We start from the raw sequence: 19800 nt of genomic DNA, 5'->3' as shown, positions 1-19800 counted from the left end.
TTCAATTTTTTAAATATTAACGTTACTTGCAAAAAATTCTGCACACGGCGCTACATATATAACTATGCTGGTGAATTAGGGAAATAATGTAAACCGAAGACTGGTTTTCCATGGTGGGGCAGTGTAGTGTGCTGATAACTTTTGCTTTTTCTTGCTTTTAACAGTTTGGAATTTGAGAGACTCTCTTTTGCCTAGTCTTGAAGTAGTGTACAACGGAAGCTTACATTTTTTGTTTGGATGGTTGTCATTTGATAATGTATCATATCGTAATAATATAATATATTATTTTATAAATATAATACTTAAATAAATTAAATTGTGTCATTTGTTGTTCTTTAATTTTTTTTATTGTTTCAATAATTGATTGTATCGTATTATCCTCCATAAGAAATTTGTGGACTTTTCATCGAAAATCCCTATTTCAGTTAGAAGGGATGGGAGAATTTCGGAAAATAACTTCACTTCTCTTGCCAGGAAAGTTATTATTTTGAGAAATTAGATGAATATATGTTATTATGAAAAACATTTTAAAAAAAAATTCTCGAGATATTATCCTCCGTACAAACACTATTTTAGTCAAAATCTCCTTTTTCTTTTGTCTCCTTAAAAGCTCCTCCTTTTATTTTATTTTTTCTTCTTCTTTAGTTTGAATGCAAAGAGAAAGGACTGATGAATCAAAATGTATGAATTAGAATGAGCAATAGTGAAAAATACAATCTTAGTGGACAAGCTTCTTAAATTTATTGGTCATATGTGTTGTCCTTTCCTTCTTTGCCTTTTCCCTTTATCTCTTTAATCTTCATACTATCTTATTTAACCATCAACCTATTCAGAGCAAAGAATATAAAGTTGTTAAAACCCAAATACATATGCATATACATAGGTTTATAGGGCAATGACTCTCTTTAAGGGCTTCTTTTGGGATAATAATATCTTCAAGAACAAAGGGGTCGTCTAGTTTGTCAACAATTCATACAGGAATTATATATTATAACGCAATGATTCAATTATGAATAGAATATATCCCATCGGTAATGGATGAGAATCCTAGGCTCGCTTGAGCAATCCTCCTTTCCAATCCTTTGAGCTAACTTTTGGGGTGTGATTTAGGCTCAATGTCTAATTTGACAAATTCAGTTAATGAATGTGCTTTTATTGGTAAATGTTTAGGTAATTGGCTTAAAATAGAATATACAAAGTATAATATATAATATGTATATGGTTTAAACTTGAATAAATTTTTGTTTCTAATTTTGACCTTAACTTTCTTAAAATTAAAAAAAAAAAATTAAAAAAAAAAACATTAAAAGAAAAGCTTTGGAGAAGGGCAAACGTGATATGTTGTTATTTTATCCCAAGATTCTCACACAGAGTATGATATAAAAATAATATTACAATTTGGTATAAGCAATTCCAAAATTATTAATCTCGAATTTTATAATAGGATAACCCCTTAATCCATGCAGCCAAAGATTGTTAGCAATGAACTCGTTATAATTTTAAAGTTGTGAGTTCAAATATATTATTTTATTAAATTTAGCGGTTTTAACACATATGTTATCTCTTTTTGCGCAGAAAATATTAGGTTGAATCCTACCTTTCACCCAAGGGCTAAATCCGCCACGCACTAAGACTAATTAAGGTATATTATTATGACAATCTAAATGCTTTAGCTTTGTACAAAGATTACATCCCTTTTTTTTTTTTTTTTTTTTTTTTTTCAATATCTAATAATTCACCATCAGGAGTTACAATGGTCAAAACAATATTTCACCAAATTTGAGACAGAGGAAAAACACACACTAAAAACGAAAAAAAGAAAAGAAAAGAAAAGAAAGAGATTATTACATCTGTTACTATCTCTTTCTTCTAGCTAAATTGGTTGAAATATATAACTACAATATGATATTTTTATTTCATTTAGGCAATAGTTTCAGATTTCATACAAGTCCTAAGTTTGATGGCCATTGAATCCATTCCAATTGGTTGCACAATGTCACAACATTCTCTTCTATTACCATCCTGTACGGAAGAAAAAAATGGTTAATATAATATAAAAATATAAACCATACGTGACGCAAGTCTTTATTTTTTATTTTTCAAATTCCACATTAATCAATACTCAAACAAAAAGGAAGCCCCGTGCATAGAGACAGAGCTAGAGTTCTAGCTACGACTACGACATAATCCAATAGTTTTCCTCAAACTCCAATTTTGTGATTAAAAAAATCACTTATTATGTATAAATAATTTATCTAAAACCCAATTTTTCAAACTTTTTGGTTTTAAATCCATAAACTTAAAACTAACATTTATGTGCACAACTCACACAATGTTCATCTATAAAAAAATAAAAACCTTCAGTGATTTGACAGAATAACCCAAAGGGGACATCATCTATGGTTAATTCCACTGCTCGAACCCGTGATGACAACTTATCCTGACACAAGAATCATTAGTGGCTTATTCCATGAACTAATAAGAACATTGTGAGTACCATCATCAATAGTTGATTTCACGGATCGAACTCGTGACGATAATCTACCCTGATGCAAGCATCATTGATGACTAATTCCCCGACTCAAAACCGTAACAATAGATTATATATCACACGAAACAACTTTACTAGTTCTATATTGCTTATTATATGCATCCTTTTCATCTACCAATACTCAAACAGAATACCACGCATATGAAATGAAACGGAGGGAGTATTATAATCACCAATAAGCAAACTTACTCCAACATGAAGCTTGTACATAGGAGAAAACACACGAATTTTCAAGACCCCATCAATAGAATGATCATCATTACCAATCGAGCCACAACCCCGTGGACTTTTCTTGACATATGTAGTAACAATATGATTCAACCTAGTCCCTTCCACATTATCAAAGAACAAAACATTTGGAACTTCACCACAAGAATTTCCATTTTTATTACTCTTTAATCCTCTTACATTAAACATGTAAGGTGGCCATGCTCCTTTCCTCCATTCACCAAATGTCTCAATTGGCCTTTCAAGAAAACTTTGTGACTGAATTTTGTCATAAATTTGCACTGAATAGCCCCATGACACTGAAAATGTCCAGTTGTGTCTATTGTTGTAACATGTACTTTGTTGCAATAGTCGAGATTGATCAACACTTGCTGCTTTCATTAGATGGTTAACCGCGTCGTAACGGTTCATTGAAGGGAAAATTGGAGCTACTAAGTCAAGGTGATGGAGTGATAGGAATGGTGATTGAGGATGAGCCGATAAAAAGCCGGATATGTCGCCTCGCAAGTCGATCTGAAATAACATGACGAAGTCATTTTCTAGTGTTCGGTTATTAAAAAAAATGTTTTTTCGAGTCAAACTTAGAGGGAGAATAAGCTCACTCTCACTTTTGGCTGGATAAAGTAGTTTGTTGTACAACTATCTTAAATTTTAAAATTTACGAGTTAAAATAAATCATAGATATTTGTGACACTGTAAATTAAATCATCTTATTAAGGGTAAAATCAGACGTTTAGAACTAAATTGTTTCTAAATATAGAAAGACACTATCGTTCTTTTTGGCATAGACCAAAAAGGAACGTGCATATATAATATACATTGGAATAGAGGGAATACTACATATTTTTCTGGAAAATAATTTTCTCTCGCCCACCGGACATTTGGAAAGTATTTTTCCTGAAAAGTACTAGTATTCTTTCCACGAATTGACTTTCGCCTTACCAAACACACTAATATGAAAATCTCATTGCTCTCTAGAAAAATAAAATTGACTTTCATCTTTTTAAACTAACACGATAAGATTAGTAAAGTAAGGCCTAACTCACCTTATTTCCTAGGCCAGATGCGGATCTATAATGTATATATCTGATTATGAACTCAGTTATTATTTTGTATTAATTTGAGATCGATGTATGAGTTCATACATTTCAAATCAAGAATCCATCTCTCCTAGGCACTCTGTCCGGTGGTATATTAACTTAAGTAATGAAAAAACAACTAACATGATAAGGTAAAGGCTAAAGAGTTTGATTACCAACCTGATGAAACCCTTTTTCTAGTGTAATGGTGACTCCTAAGTCAGCTATACATGCTTGTAAAATGTGGTCACTTCCATACAAAGTTGGATACCTCTTTATACATGTATCCATGTTCTTAGCCACAGCTTGTGCTAAAGGATAACTCAAAGCATAACCAGCACCACCAAATGCCATTTGAAATGACATCCCAAAATTACTCACAATACACTCTGAATTCATCCCAACATAATAGTACTTTGTGTGATCATACTTCGAAAGCACGTTGACCAAATTGTCAATCATTAGCACAGTGTCATCGTCAGCCATAACGTACCACTTGATACCCGGGCCATGGTTTTCCGCGAATGTCTCCTCAATCACTCTCACCATTCTAATCGCGAATGGCATCCTGTGTTTGTTGTAAGGCACGTATCGCGAATTGTCACTAGAAATCCTAAAAGGAGGTGAGGAAATAGGCCATGGTAGGTGCTCGTTTGGGGTTCTATCCAAGAAAACATATCCCCTAGTTATATTTGGCTTCCACCAAGAATTTATGTACCATCTTTTGTTTCCCCATGTGTTTGATGAGGCTGCAATTCCAAAAACTAAGTGGCTAATATTGGTTTTATTATTGGAGTAATAGTATTGTTTTGATGACTTGATGTTGAAGAATAATAGGGATGATGATTGACAACATGGATGATTGGACAAGAAAAAGTAGACTAGATATAGAATTAGGGTAAAAAATACTAGGGATTTGCATAAAATTCCATTCCAGAACAAGTTGTTGGACAAAGTTTTCTGTTTAATATCTAGGATAATGGCCTTATTTGAGGAATCAATAGTAGTACTTTTTTCTAATGACATTCTTCCTATTGCTAGGTTAATTTTGAGCTTTTTTGAAAATGATCAAAGAACACAACTACTATAGGTTAACTAATATGAATCTTCTTTAGAATGCTTTTAAGATAGACTTATGATCTAATCACATGTTAGGACCCATAGTGAACGTTTAATTACTTATCACAAATGATTGGTGCAGAATATGCCACACTCCTCGTGTAATTGAATGGTAATTTAACGTGATCATGAGTTTTCATTGATTAAAAGTAAATTAATTAATTTCTTGCAGGAAGAGCATGAAATGAAGCAATTTGTGTACTGTGGAAAATAGATGAACGGTTTCTTCTCGTGAGACATAAATCCAAAATACACAAGGGTTGTCACACCAAAAATTACATACGGTTCATGCCAAAGTTTAGGGGTAAATCTCAACTATTTCGCTTGATATATATTTGATCAATATTCCCTTATAAAAAAGTGTCCGCACACTGAAAAATCTTTGTCATTAGTTAATAAAGTCGAATCTAGCTCATGTTTATAATGACATGGGTGTGACACTAACTATTAACGGGAGACAAATCTATAACGTAAATTAAACATATATAAGGTATGTTTCTAAATTCTAACTAGTACGTCCCTAGACCATGCTCTTATCCTACGCGCTACATTTTCATTTGACATTTTTATCCCTTCTTGGCTTCGTTTTCTTAATTTTATTTTCTGTCCTATTAGTTTATGTAAGATTTCATCTTATTTTAATTCTCATTATTAATTTTTTTTAATGCGAGCTGAAAAGAAATTCTTAAAAGACGATAAAGTCATCTTCGTGTGACTTATAGATCAGAGGTTCGAGCCGTAAAATCATTTACTGATTCTTGCGTCAGGAAAGGCTACTATATTACAACCCCTTGGGATGCAAGCAGCCCTTCCGAGAACGTACCCTGCGTGAATGCATAATTCGTCGTGCCTAGTTATCCTTTTTATTTATTTATGTAAGTCGCTATGATTTTTTTGAGGATATTTTTAAATAACTTCGTAAAAGGACCCAATGAAGACCATAACATACTGAATATAGTGAAAAGCATTAAAGTTGTACTAAATCAAATTTTGGTATATAGTGTTTCTTTAGATTCATTTTTTCATATGATGTCTTGGTCAAAAGATTGAATTTTATTTATGACGCCTATTACATTTTTGAAATATTACTTCAAATGTTAATAGAAAAATCCCCTTACACTAAATAAGAAGCTAGCTTGTCTAATGATTTTTTAAAAGCAAAAGTTGTTGATTTTTCAGAGAAATTGACTATAACCCACTTGGTAATTTTCATTATGCCTTTTTATTTGCATTTTCATTGTTTATCTAGTAATAAATGAAACTATATTTTATACATTTTTATCTCTGTATGATTTTGCTAAAATAACTAACTTGTCATTATCTCCACGTTATTTTGTAAGGAAATAAGAAAATTAAGGAAAAATAACTATCATTTCACAAAACTCATGATCGATCATCGCTATCACAAAAAAAAAAAAAAAAAAAAAAAAAAAAAAAAAAAAAGGAATTAGTTGTGAAATTCGATGCTAATTAACTATCCTGTAGCTAATAGATTTTTTTGGTAATAATTGCTAATCCATTGTTAAAAAGTTAGCACAAAATTTTTATTGTTTAACAACATAAGTTGCCCGTCCCTAATTTCTACTTTTTAAAATGTCAATAGTTGGTATATTAAGGGACCAATCAATTTCTAGGACATAGCTAAATTTTAGTTATAAACAGATTCAGAATCCACAACAGAATATAGGGGTAGTTAATAATTGTGTTATTTGAGGTCATCACGTAAATTAAGAGTCAATGCCTTATAAAAAACAAAAGGCATAATAAATATATAAGAAGATAAAGGAAAAAAAGAGTATTTATTGTTATTTCCATAATTTCATACCTCCTTGTTCCTTTTGCTCCAAACTTTTTGATTCCATCAAATGAAAATTTTCTGCCCTATGAGCTTTGCTCATAACCTCATCTTTAAGTCAAGAAAATGTTTTCTTTTGTAGTTTCCAAAGAAAATTTTCTTTGAGTTTTTTTCCCAAAATAGAATTTTGAAAAAATATATATTTAGGGAATTTTTGAAAGAGATAAATAAATGGAGAATTCATCAATGGGAGCTGGAATTATGGCTGTTTTTGCAGTCTCTGGTGGTGTTGTCCTTCTTGCATTGAAAGTCCATAAACACCTCCTTTCTGATTTCATGGAGAAGATAGAGTTTGAAATTCGTATATATCAGGCCCCTTTTTTATTGTTATTATTTATTTATTTATTCATTCATTTATTTTGTAATAATATCGGCTCGATTTTTCCTCTAAAATGTACTCTCATTGACCTAATTTATGTGATGCACTTTCATTTTTAGGATGTTTAAAAAAGAATGATATGTTTTAATATTTAGAAACAATTTAACTTTACATTTTTCGTTTTACACATAGGGTGTGTTCGGTATGAATGAAGACATTTTCCTCAAAACTAGGTAGGTTCCTTTACTTATTTTTCTGGTGTTTGATAAATAAGCAGAAACTATTATCCCAAGAGCATTTATATACCATCTAGGCAAATATTATGGGGTGACAGTAGGGTGGGGGAGGGTGTGGGGTGTGGGATCGGGTGGTGGTGGAGGATTGGGGTGTGGGGTGGGAGAAGACAATCATCGTGAAGAGACACTTATGCAACTTGTTTTCTCTGCTCCCACCAGAGAAGTTGTTTTTCTATTTTATAAGGACCTTGTTTTCCTAGAGAAACTATTTCCAAAATATGTTAACCAATCAAACATGAGATGTTGAAAAATATTTTGCTGATAATGTTTTCATCTATACAAAACATTTTTAATAAGATGATTTATAGTTATATTATTTTTTATATTTTCCAATTCCTTATATTTTTAAAAAAAATTAATGAGAATTCTGATTCTGCCATATATTTACTGACATACATGAATGCAAGTTATTGAGAAAATAATTTGGTGAATATTTTTGAATGTCAGGAGTAGAGAAAGACCAACAAAAGAAGAAGGTGAAGTTTTCCAATCAAGTTGTGAAGTTAGGGCCCCAGTTTGACAAAGATGTTGATCATAATCCAAAGAGGAGGAATAATCCAAAGAGCTTTGAATCCATGCCTTTGAATTGGCAAGCTCTTTACAAAGGGATCCTCCAACATAAGGCCCTCAAACACTACAACTAAATTCAACTTTAATTTTGTATTATATACTCAAGTATGTTTTATGGTTTTGATAATTTTTGGAATTTGTTTTTGTAACTTGTTGACTTAAATAAAGATAAGGGAATCAAAGGAAATTTCTTTTTCTGATTTTGACTTCTCTCTCACACACAAACTATAGTTGTATTACCCATTGCTTAACTAATTAATTAATCCGCACAAATTCCCTCTCCTCGAGTTGAATTTAAGTTATAGGATGAATTATAAAATTTTATAGGTCTCGATAGAGTACTAATCAATTATAATTAATTCACAAATAATCCGAAGTTAAGCAAATACTAATTAAGATCAATAAATGACATATATAGAAGGCATAGGAGAAGATTGAAGATTTTGGGAAGTTAAGATCGACAATATGAATCCTCATTTCTCACTTTAAGCTGAACTCATATCATCATCATATATATAAATAAGAATAAAAATAAAGATAAGTTAAATATATAATAATATTACAAGTACTCTAACAAGACTTAACCATATTCCACACCAGTAGATGTCACATATATATGGATTTTATTTTCTTTCATTGTGTCATAATTTTAGCTAATTTTGTATTACCAGAAAAGCATAGTTTTTTTGAGACACTATCCTCCCATGTGATTTTAAGTTTTAACACTTCACTCGTCATAGTATCATACCTACATATCGATGCATCTGTAGCTTGACGCAGGACATGACCAAACCATCTCAAGTGATCTCCTCTCACTTTATTCTCAATGCATGCAACTTGCAGCTTCTGACGAATATGATATTTACCAAAAAATGTTAATAAATACTTTTCTTGTTAAAATGTCTGAAAAGTTGTTAACACACACACACCAAAAAAAAAATGGAGCTAATGTATTTTTCCTAAGCATATACTAGATCAATATTAATGTCGAAGGTAACAAACAAACAGGGTCCATAGCTCAGTGGTAGAGCATTTGACTGCAGATCAAGAGGTCACCGGTTCGAACCCGGTTGGGCCCTCAATTCTTTTTATTTTTTATTTTTAGTTAGCTGGATATAAAACTATAAAAAATAGTAGCCTGAATAATTACTTTTTGCATCTATGTTTTATTTATTCATTTATTTTCCTTATGATATTGGTTCAAAGTGTAAAAACTGAATTTAAACTCGTAAACATTTCATCCATCCAGCCAATTCACATGCAAGTTAATAAAGGGGAGCTCATTTATGAATTTGCTGCAAATTATATTGCATATTAGTTAATTGGCATTTTGAAAAGTACTAACTAGGAGCAACTTTAAGTTTTGTACTTTGCTAATCTTGAATGTTACTAACAAATAACCTGGTTTGAGTTTTTATTTATTTAATTTTCTCTCTAAATAGCATTTGATTAGTCGTATACTCTAGTCAAAGAAGTTAAAACTACAAAAAGGTATATGATAAAAACATTGAAAGAGAAGGAGATTGAAAATTGATTATACAGGGAAGAGTTTTTATTTATTTAATTGTTCTTGTATCTTATTTAAATGACGTAGTATGTGAACCAATCAACAAGTAAATTTAGTTTTAGTTGTTAGAAACCTAGCTTTTATGAGTGAATGAAGTTCATCATGACCACCAACAATTCTATTAGGCGGTAAATACCTCTCTATCTTTAATTAGTAGTGTTGGGTTTGAGCTTTAAGAATGAAATCGTATTTAATAGGAAGCGATTTATTACTAAAGTGAGACTTCACGCGCGAATTCAAATTGTAACCTGTTTCACTAAGTTTTGAAAATCTGCTTATTTTGAAAGCCTTTATCATGGGTACTTTACAACAAATTAGTACTTTTGCAAGATAACAATTTGTATCTGACTGATCAATTTGAAAAACATTTTTCTCAATATTGGAATGACAATTTGTGTTTGACCAAGGTATTCCTCGCAAAAAGCTAAACTTCTCAAAAACAACTTCTGTTATCACTCAAAACACTTATTTTTCTCATAAAAGTTTGAGCAAACATCTCAACTCTCGAAGACAAATATATTTTTATTAAAATAAACACTTTTGATTTCCAATAAACTTCGCCAAACAAGTTTTTAATCGGATCCCGATACGGGATGTGGAACTCAACGTGGGACGCAAAAGGAAGTTCAGTATGTGTTTGGTTGACATATATAATATTATGAGCCAATTATTAAATAAAGAAGTGAGTGATCTATAGTTCTAGTGAAACTAATCCACTAATAATATAAAACTAACTCAAATTAATCTACCTTCATACATCACTAACCAAGTTTTGCATCTCCACATAAACTAGCACCTCCCAATTTTAATTATAAACTAGCACCTCCCAATTTTAATTTCTTGCATCCCATTGTTTTTCCACTTTTTCTTATTTTGTGAATTATTAATAAACGAAATAAGAAAAAGTGAAAAACAATGGCTCTTCACATGAACAAAATTCCCATTGTAATCATATCCCTCATTTCTATCTCCCATTTATCTCAGGCAATTGCAAATGATCTCATAATTTCTTCAACACCTTCCTCATCTCCTATTAATAATGAAAATGGTGCAAGTGTTAAGAGTCTTGTTAGCAGTCTCATGGTTTCATCCATGTCGAAAACGGAGGATTTCTTACATAGAATTATTTTGGTACGTTTAGATGCAGCTGTAGATGCTTATAAAAAAGATTGCCTCGAGACATGCAAAGAGGTGTATGAAGATGCAGTTGATGCTATGAAAAATACACTAGACGATGTAAATGAAGGCAATTATTACAAAGCCAATGTGGATGTTAGTGCTATGTCAACAAATATGGAAACTTGCAAAGAATGTGCCAACGAGATTTATGGTGATGATCCTGAATTCACAAAATTTGATAATTGGTCACATGTTGTTATTGAGGATGCCTTAACTAGAATCACTAGCGTCAGCACTTAATAAAACATTGAATTGTCAACAACAAAAGAAGTCAGAAATTGTCAAGAACGTTTAAGATTTAATGTGTGTATAAAAAATAATTTGTGATCTGTACCTACATTATAGTTTTTTTTAATTATTTTTTATATATGCAACATAATTTTTCGACAAGATTATCTCAGAGACATGCAAAGACGTGTATGAAGATGCAGTTGATGCCATGAAAGTACACTAGAAGATGTAAATGAAGGCAATTATTACAAAGCAAATGTGGATGTTAGTGCTATGTCAATAAATATGGAAACTTGAAAAGAATGTGCTAATTAATGAGATTTATGGTGATGATCCTAAATTCACAAAATTTGATAATTGATCACATGCTATTATTGAGAATGCCTTCTAGAATCATTAGTGTTAGCGGTAAAGAAAATACTGAATTATCAAAAAAAAAAAAAAAAAAAAAAAACGCTAGTCAGAAATTTTGTTAAGGATGTTCAAAATTTAGTATGTGTGGATGAGAAATATTTTTTGATCTCTATCTATAAAGATAATTTTTTTCTATATATACAACATAATTTTTTGACGAGTGATGTTCAATTGACTACTCTTCCATTTACGTGGCTCCGCCAACTTGATAACTTGACCGATTTTTTATTTATTTATTATTATTATTATTATTATTATTATTATTATTATTATTATTATTATTATTATATAGGAAACTTTGTCAGATGGAATTTTAATTTGTAATTAAAATTCTCCTATTTTGCTATTATATATGTTGGTTTTTTTAGTAATATATGGGAGAGATTTGATCGTTTCTCTGGTCTCTTCTTCTTTATTGGTATAAACAACCCTTTTCTTGAGTTTCGCTATAGCAAGTGCCTCCGAATTTAAAGTTGCTTGTCGTTCCAACTCAGTTCTAACAATATATTTCTCGAAGCAGAAAGAGAAACTGCTTGACGTTGCACATTAAAACACATTAAAGTTTCTCTTGTCTCTATTCCTTCTTTGATGGAGTACATTTTTTCCGAATATTTCTCTACCCTTTGTTTGGATGGTTGTTTAATCTTCATTAATCACGATTTTTCCAATATTGTATTGCATATTATATTAATTCTTTTTTTATATTTTTTTGTTGTGGTTTAATAACACTTGTATTGTTTGGTTTATTCCATAACTGTATAATAACTTTTAAGTTTACTAAAATACCCTTAACTCTTAATTAGAAATTAATTTTATAAAACTGTAAATAAAAAGAAACTTCAAAAATATGTAGGTAGTTGGGGGTATGTGTGGGTGGGTGGTTGTGGGATTAAAGTGGGTGGTAGGGTGGGGGGTGAGTGGTTGTGGGGATGGAGTTGGGTGATAGTGAGGGGTAATGGGTGGGGCTGGTGGAGGGTTGGGTGGTGTGAGGTGGGTGGTTGTGGGATGAGAGTGGGGTGAGTTGTTGTGGGGTGGGGTTGGGCGGTGGTGAGGGGTAGTGGGTGGTGGTTGGGGTGATGGGGGTGGGTGGCAAAGGAGTGGGGTAGTTAAGGGTAGGGGTGAGTGGGGTAGTTAAGGGTAGGGGTGAGTGGCGGGGGTGGGGTGGGGGGGGGGTGAGTGTAGCGTGGGAGTGGGGTTTAATGGAGAAATTACATAACCACGAAAAAATCACCATAACGTGGTTACAAAAATTAGGACTTTTTATGGTTCATAACCATGGAACGAACCATGGATTTACAAGATACCACAAATTTTAAGAACAATAAACAAAAGTTTCGTTAGAAAATCATACATTAATGAACCACAGGAAACCACCATCCAAACAGGGGTAACAAAAACTTTAATCTAAAATCAATGATTTTTTCAATAGTGCATATTATATTCTATTTTTATATTTTTTTTTAATGCATAAAAATAATATTCTTCCATCCTTAACTAGAGGTTTCAGATTCAAACCTTAGATATGAATTCGCAAATATACATATATGTATATAATAAAAATGCGCATATATGCACTTTTTATGTGGAACCGATTTTCACATTAAAACCGTCTCATTTTGAGTAGTTCAATGGAAAAATTGACTCATTTTTTTCATGCTTTGGAGCAACCGTTAATAGAAAAGATATTTTTGAGCTATTTGGCTAGTTGGAAAGCATTTTTTAGCAGAAAAACATACCGACGAATGCGTTTTTGAGCAAAAAACATAACGGGGACAAACGTTGATCTATTTCGAATAGTTCAAGTATGTTTTTTACCTTTTACCCTATATGATATGTTCTACTATGTAATAACATTTTGCTATAGTCTATGGCAGCTGATAATATTTAACTGTATATATTAAAATTAAATATCTATAAATATTTGATTGTATGTTCAATTATATCATTGTACTCTCTCTCCCTTTATATGATAGTTTTCATTTTTCGATTTCAAATAAGAAAATCTCCTGCAATTTATTCGTATGTTATTATTTAGTTTCTAAATATATAAAAAAAATCAAAAAAGTTTAAAGAGTGTATATTCAAATTCATTATCCAAGTTTGACTCTCGAAATTCGAATTGTCTGACGCCGGACAAAGTATAAAATTTAAGAATCTTGATCTTAGTTTTTGGGATGCTTGTACAAAAGAAGCGCCAAAAGGAAATTGGATCCACAAAATTGGAAAAGCATACACAAATTAACTGTCTTTTTTTCACTCTATGCCTTCTCTTAAGCTAAGTTTCAATTTTTCTAGTTTCCCAAGTTGCTGCTGTTGTTCCTATACTCCAAAAATTCCTTCATTTACTTCATTTCAGGTAACCCCATTTTGTTAATTTTCCTGGAAAGACTTTATATGTATATAAAATGCACATATATGGCTGATACTTTATTGGGTATACTGTGATTTTTCTAATGAATCAGTTCTTGATATACATTAGTTTTTTTTTTTTTTTTTTTTGTGTTTTTACATTTGGGTGATTGAATGAACTTGAGTTGATTTGGGATTCTTGGATCTTTCTGGTTAACGGTTGAGACTTTTTTTTGTTTTTTGGTTTTTTGAGATGGTCAAAACACACCTGAAACTATATTTTTTTCGCAAGTTAAGCGCCTTAACTATGGGTTGTTCCCTTTTCCTACCTGAACTATCACTATCTGTGCATTAAAACACACCTCGAAGTTGACTAAGCCAACTATCAATTGATCCCTTTTCCTACCTGAACTATGGGAACAATTGATAGTTGGGGTTTGAAATTCGCGAAAAAAGGATAGTTCGGGTGTGTTTTTAACCATTATTTCTTTTTTCTTCCCTGGAGAATTTATCTGTTTCTTACTTTGACTTGGAAGTTGGGTTTCTTAGAGCCTGTTTGGTTTAGATGATTAAAGGTAGTTGATAAGTATTAAGTGCTAAAAAATACTTATAGGTAATGAAGCTGCTTGTAATTAAACAATTACGTGTTTGGATAGAAGTGTTGAAGCTGATAATAAGTCTAGTGTGTTTGGTAAGAAGGTGCTCCTAAAACACTTTTTCTGTTAAAACTGAAATGTCCTTGAAGTTATTTATATATATATATATATATATATATATATATATATATATATATATATATATATATATATATATATTTAAGGTTATTTTTACATAGAAAAGGAGGAGTGAGGGAATAAAACAGAGAGATAATTTAAAGTTATGTTGTAGGAAGATTATTTCGGAGATTACAAAAGATATTAGGAATAAGCTCGTAAAAGATTTGGTCATTACCAAAGTGCTTGTAAGGTGTAAAATCATAAGTTAGGAGTGGCCAACTTTTGGCTTATAAACACTTCACTTATAAGCATTTTTGGTGTTTACTAAACGCGTAGATAAGCCAAAAAGTGTTTATAAGCTAGTTTGACCAGTTTATAAGTTTAGGCAAACACCCTCTTAGTTTTCGATATGCATTTTAGAGGATAGGCAACTTAGTTAATAATTTTGAACTTCTTCATGAAAAGTTTACTCACTTTTCTTTCTCCTTTTTCTTTGTCTTGTTTCAGAGTGGAGCTAACATTAAATCAACCATGGATCGGCTAACCAGTGCTGCACGTCTCATGATAGTCTCAGATCTTGACCAGACAATGGTGAGTTGTTGTAGTTCGCTTTGCTTCTGTATGCTGCTTTAACTTACGTTAGACTTTCTTTACAGGTCGATCATCATGATCCTGAGAACCTCTCTCTGCTTAGGTTTAATGCTTTATGGGAGGCCAATTATCGTGAAAACTCTTTGTTAGTGTTCTCAACAGGGAGATCACCTACGCGTTACAAGGAGTTACGAAAAGAGAAGCCAATGCTAACCCCAGATATTACCATTATGTCTGTGGGGACTGAAATAACGTATGGTAACTCTATGCTGCCAGATGATGGTTGGGAAGCATTTTTAAATAACAAGTGGGATCGGAAAATAGTGACCGAGGAGACGAGAAAATTTCCTGAACTCACCCTTCAGGTACATTTGTTCGGGTCATTTGTATATTGCTCCGTTTAAATTTTGGTTCCAGAATTCGCAAACCACTTACGGTGTAAAACCAGTTTGTATGCTGGATGTTGTTATCGTGATTGATGTCTCATATATCAACTTCTTGTCACCCTTCAGTCCGAAACAGAGCAACGACCTCACAAGGTCAGTTTCTATGTTCTGAAAGACAAGGCTCCAGCTATAATGAGAACTCTTTCCAAGCGCTTGGAAGAACGTGGGGTATGATGTCACTTTTACACTTCTAGCTTATGGGATCAATATGATGCTCCATAATAAAGTTTCACGTCTTTTTGTTCTAATTTTTAGTATTTCTATTTTTGTCATCAGTTGGATGTCAAAATAATTTATAGTGGAGGGATGGCTTTAGACATTTTGCCACAAGGTGCTGGTAAAGGACAAGCACTTGCATATTTGCTTAAGAAATTAAAGAGTGAGGGCAAATTACCAAACAACACGCTTGCCTGTGGTGACTCTGGAAATGATGCTGAGATTTTCAGTATCCCAGATGTTTATGGTGTGATGGTTAGTGATTTAGCTACCTCTCTGATTTATCTTTTATGATGTTGTGTTTATATTTTATGTTTCGAGTTCAGAACTGCTCTAAAAATCTATATTCACTTTGCAGGTAGCGAATGCAATGGAGGAATTATTACAATGGCGTGCGGCAAATGCGAAAGATAATCCAAAAGTAATTCATGCAACAGCGAGATGTGCGGCGGGTATAATACAAGCCATTGGGCATTTCAACCTGGGACCAAGTACCTCTCCTAGAGACATTACAGATATGTCAGACACCAAGATGGATAATTTTAATCCTGCTTATGAAGCCGTCAAATTTTACTTGTTTTTTGAGAAATGGAGGCGCGGAGAAATTGAGAATTCCGACCTTTACTTGTCGAACCTGAAAGCAATTTGTGTATGTACCCTATACCTACTTTAGTGTTGTTGTCTTCTGTTGAATGATGTGTATTTTATGCTCTGAATATTGGCTGTGTTAAGTCTCTCTTGAGAAATAGATGGAGGCGAGCTTCTTTTTCTTTTAATGTGTTTTTTTTTTTCCTTCTTATTCTTGCCTGTCTTTCTAGGAAACAACGTCTTTCAGAAATGCAGGGTAAGGCTACGTACAACAAACCTTTGTGGTCCAGCCCTTCCCTCGACCCCGTGCGTAGCGGGAGCTCAATGCACCGGGCTCCCCCCCCCCCCCCCCCCCCCCCCCGCCCCCTCTTTTTTTTTTGCTTGTCTTTTTGGCTTGCTTTCCAATGCTACTCTCGTGCTGCCATATTGAGAAAAACATGTTTAATTTTCTTGTATTTATGACTATGAACTCACAAAACTGATGAAATATCCCCTTCATGGAAATTTTCTATGATCCGATTCTCTTCATTTCCTTGCTCTTTACTTCATTTTCTTCTTGTTTCTCAGTTAAGTCTGTTAGAATTTTGCTTTTGGAGTGCGGTAACTTTATGTTACTGCTTTAGTTTTTTCTTATATCCTAGTCAATAGTTTGTTAGCTAAGCTAGTCCTATTTTATAGTAATTAGTTAATTGGAGATATGATTCTGTGAAGATGTTTTAGGTTAGGATTATGATCATCTTTTTACTATTTTTGGTTACTGCAAGTACTATAAATGCAAAGCTCAATAAAGCTATATATATAAAACAATTCCCGCTGACTGCATCGCCAGTATATTTCTCTTAGCCTTCCTCTGCTATTTCTCTAAGTTTCTCTGTTAAAAACAAACAGTCTCAGTTGAGAAGGGGTGGAGGTTGTAGGCGGGTTGATCTTGAGTTTTGGTTATTCCGTAATGCCTTTCTTTCGCATGACTATTCAAATTTACTAACTCTTTTGTTGCTGCAGAGACCATCTGGTACTTTTGTGCACCCATCTGGAGTTGAGAAATCTTTTGAGGAATGCGTAGATACATTGAGAAAGTGTCATGGGGACAAAAAGGGTAAACAATTTCGTATTTGGGTTGATCAAGTTTTACCTACACAGGTTGGATCAGACTCATGGTTAGTGAGTTTCAAGAAATGGGAGCTTTGTGGTAAGTGTCTTTTGCCTCGTTAGATGGCTTTTTATTTTTAACGTCTCTTCTTTAACTTGATTTTATTACATAAATACCAATTACGCCTCAGAACAGATATTTAAATTTGCAGAAAGTAGATGAGGAATAGTGTGATGATTGAAGTGTCTAGCCTTTTCCATATTTGAGCCAATTCACAGTAGAAGTGCTCTAACTTCAATATTTGAGCCTCCAATTTTCAGACTATGGTGCATGCACTGTGAATTAGTTCTTTTTAGTTTTTAACTCTTTAAATTTTATGAAGATGCTCTAGGAAGAGTTTGATGCCCCACCAGGACGTCAACCTAGAAAAAGTTGAAAGAGTTATAAGCCAAAGAGGCACCCGATTATCCTACTTGAGTTTTTAGCTTAACACAGTTTACCCCCTTAACTTGTAGCTAAATCTCTTTTACACACCTTAGTTTCAGGGGAACCTTTTACACTCCAAACATTTCTCCAGGTGTGTCTAAAAGAAAAACACACAACATTTCTCCAGCTTGTCCTCACATACCACTCACTATCTTAATCATTCTCCGCTATGTTGCTCGGACTCTCCAAAATGATCCCGCAACCGTGTCGGATCCTTCAAAAATGCACTACTTTGGAGGATCCTACACGCACCAGTGTCCATCTTTGAAGAGTCCGAGCAACATAGATTCTCCGCGAGGAAAAGTGCTGCTATAGTCATTTTTAACCAAGTGATTATGGAAATAACTTTACTTTCTGTGAGAATGTTCCAATAATTGCGCGATCTACATCTTCTATCTATTTGACTCTTGTTATGATTACTGTACTATCTTAAAATATGCTGTTTCTTACAGGCGAAGAGCGACAATGTTGCATAACTACCGTCTTATTAAGTTCAAAGGTGAAGTTTGTTGAAGGATCATTGCAATTTTTGTCCTACAATCCAAAACCTATTATAATTAGCTTTTTCGCTTCCAGAATTTGACCGTCGCAGACGGACTCACTTGGACACACGTGCATCAGACTTGGCTGGGAGCAGCAGCAAGCGACTCCAGGACCTGGTTCTTTTAGGTTTCACTCTGAAAAGTCGGTGTTCCTTTTACCAGTCCAGCAAATAAACACAAGAACATCGTAGCTATAAGCATCGACGCCCCCTTCCCCTCTGCACACACCCTCTTAACCTGTTTGTTTGCGTGCTTCCTCGGTGATGAATGTATTACAATCTAAACCCATGGCTAATCAGTTAGGTAACAAGCATTCTATCCTTTTTGACAATTATAGCTGTCAAATTTATAGTTAGAGAACATTAGTTGTATGCCAAATTTTCGAACTGTGAATTCTAGCTTCATTCATCGGCAATTTCGGGACATGTGGTCTCGTGAGAAGGAATTCGGGTTCCTCTGTGGAATATGCTGTGTGCCTTTGGTGTCACATCAAAGATTTATTGTTATGTCAATTCCATGGAGTGAAAAGTCTGATTAACACTAAGAAGTGTGAGTTATAATGAGTAATACATACACATTGTGTTCTGTAGATTGTACGAGAGTTGAGATATAAACACATGAAATAGTTATTCATAGTGAAAATTACATATAGTCATCTCTACATTTTTTTTTATTTATTTAATTCATGCCAAGAGTCTCTTTAACCTTGAGTTGAATCTTTGAGGTCTTTCGAGATTACTTAATTCAGTTGCCCCAGGTCTTGGAGCGACAAATGAGCGGTTTGGTCTGATTTTAGACGGGTTAAAATGGTGAAATTTTATGGGATACCTTATTTTGACGCCATTTAATCTCTACCCATTTTTTTTTAGAATTATTCGATTTGTACCTAGTTTTGGCAAACATCAGACATAAACACGCTTGCTGCCTCCCTCTATGAAAAGTGAGTTTAAATGAAGTGAGCGTTGTTGGAAAAATGAGGCCAAATACTGCAAAAGATATCACCATGTTGCTAAGAAATGGGCTTATGGACAATCTCACATATGGAAGAGGCTCATGGATAGCAAAAAGGTGGTGGAACTTTCTATTCTATGGAAAATTGGCAACAAAGGAGAGGCATCCTTCTGGTGGGACAATTGGACTGAGCTATGGTCAAGGAGTTCTATAGGGGTAATATTTGAAATATTGTGAAACTTAGAAGGATCAACTCTACTGTCACCATTGAGTTTACACTGAGAGACAGGATTTGCCTATCTGGACTCATGATCTTACAGGGAAATTCAGCAGCAAAACTGCTTGGCAGATTGTGAGAAGGAAAAGAGGATCAACACTTGCTAGCTCAAAGAATTGACATAGAGAAGTTCCTTTTAG

At 33.2% G+C, this 19800-nt stretch overlaps 4 protein-coding genes and 1 non-coding gene across 5 annotated transcripts; 4 read left to right on the top strand and 1 right to left on the bottom strand.

The window, feature by feature from the left end:
* Positions 1-1920: 1920 nt before the first annotated feature.
* Positions 1921-4956, bottom strand: LOC132034709 (uncharacterized). Its single transcript, XM_059425076.1, has 3 exons — positions 4039-4956; positions 2741-3292; positions 1921-2022 (listed from the first exon to the last, which is right to left on the bottom strand). The coding sequence occupies exons 1-3, from the start codon at positions 4882-4884 to the stop codon at positions 1921-1923; spliced, it is 1500 nt and encodes a 499-aa protein (XP_059281059.1). The 5' UTR covers positions 4885-4956.
* A 1764-nt stretch (positions 4957-6720) lies between these two features.
* On the top strand, positions 6721-8223 carry LOC132035253 (uncharacterized). Its single transcript, XM_059425526.1, has 2 exons — positions 6721-7133; positions 7895-8223. Exons 1-2 carry the CDS (start codon positions 7004-7006, stop codon positions 8089-8091), a joined length of 327 nt encoding a protein of 108 aa, XP_059281509.1. The 5' UTR covers positions 6721-7003; the 3' UTR covers positions 8092-8223.
* Positions 8224-9024: 801 nt separating this feature from the next.
* TRNAC-GCA (transfer RNA cysteine (anticodon GCA)) lies at positions 9025-9096 on the top strand. The gene has a single exon. It is a non-coding gene; the product is annotated as a tRNA-Cys (tRNA).
* A 1314-nt stretch (positions 9097-10410) lies between these two features.
* Positions 10411-11118, top strand: LOC132035188 (uncharacterized). The gene has a single exon (XM_059425476.1). It carries the CDS (start codon positions 10500-10502, stop codon positions 11001-11003), a length of 504 nt encoding a protein of 167 aa, XP_059281459.1. The 5' UTR covers positions 10411-10499; the 3' UTR covers positions 11004-11118.
* Positions 11119-13112: 1994 nt separating this feature from the next.
* On the top strand, positions 13113-19093 carry LOC132032786 (sucrose-phosphatase 1-like). The gene is made up of 10 exons (XM_059422500.1): positions 13113-13210; positions 13474-13764; positions 14981-15064; positions 15130-15429; positions 15577-15678; positions 15787-15981; positions 16085-16375; positions 17317-17503; positions 18343-18389; positions 18467-19093. Exons 2-10 carry the CDS (start codon positions 13669-13671, stop codon positions 18557-18559), a joined length of 1395 nt encoding a protein of 464 aa, XP_059278483.1. The 5' UTR covers positions 13113-13210; positions 13474-13668; the 3' UTR covers positions 18560-19093.
* Positions 19094-19800: the final 707 nt, after the last annotated feature.

Source organism: Lycium ferocissimum, chromosome 10, assembly GCF_029784015.1.
Source record: "Lycium ferocissimum isolate CSIRO_LF1 chromosome 10, AGI_CSIRO_Lferr_CH_V1, whole genome shotgun sequence".
In the NCBI taxonomy this organism is placed as follows: Eukaryota; Viridiplantae; Streptophyta; class Magnoliopsida; order Solanales; family Solanaceae; genus Lycium; species Lycium ferocissimum.
Note: the sequence above shows the minus strand (reverse complement) of the source record. Positions and strands in the feature narration are given on the sequence as shown.

Excerpts from the sequence above, each read along its gene's own strand:
- LOC132035253 (XM_059425526.1), top strand. The coding sequence starts at position 7,004 with ATGGAGAATTCATCAATGGGAGCTGGAATTATGGCTGTTTTTGCAGTC. Across the intron at positions 7,134-7,894 it reads GAAGATAGAGTTTGAAATTC|GAGTAGAGAAAGACCAACAA; the intron begins GTATATATCAGG and ends TTTGAATGTCAG.
- LOC132032786 (XM_059422500.1), top strand. The coding sequence starts at position 13,669 with ATGCCTTCTCTTAAGCTAAGTTTCAATTTTTCTAGTTTCCCAAGTTGC. Across the intron at positions 15,679-15,786 it reads AGCGCTTGGAAGAACGTGGG|TTGGATGTCAAAATAATTTA; the intron begins GTATGATGTCAC and ends TTTTGTCATCAG. Across the intron at positions 18,390-18,466 it reads CCGTCTTATTAAGTTCAAAG|AATTTGACCGTCGCAGACGG; the intron begins GTGAAGTTTGTT and ends TTTCGCTTCCAG.
- LOC132034709 (XM_059425076.1), bottom strand. The coding sequence starts at position 4,884 with ATGTCATTAGAAAAAAGTACTACTATTGATTCCTCAAATAAGGCCATT. Across the intron at positions 3,293-4,038 it reads TAGAAAAAGGGTTTCATCAG|ATCGACTTGCGAGGCGACAT; the intron begins GTTGGTAATCAA and ends ATGTTATTTCAG. Across the intron at positions 2,023-2,740 it reads TGTACAAGCTTCATGTTGGA|GATGGTAATAGAAGAGAATG; the intron begins GTAAGTTTGCTT and ends TCTTCCGTACAG.
- LOC132035188 (XM_059425476.1), top strand. The coding sequence starts at position 10,500 with ATGGCTCTTCACATGAACAAAATTCCCATTGTAATCATATCCCTCATT.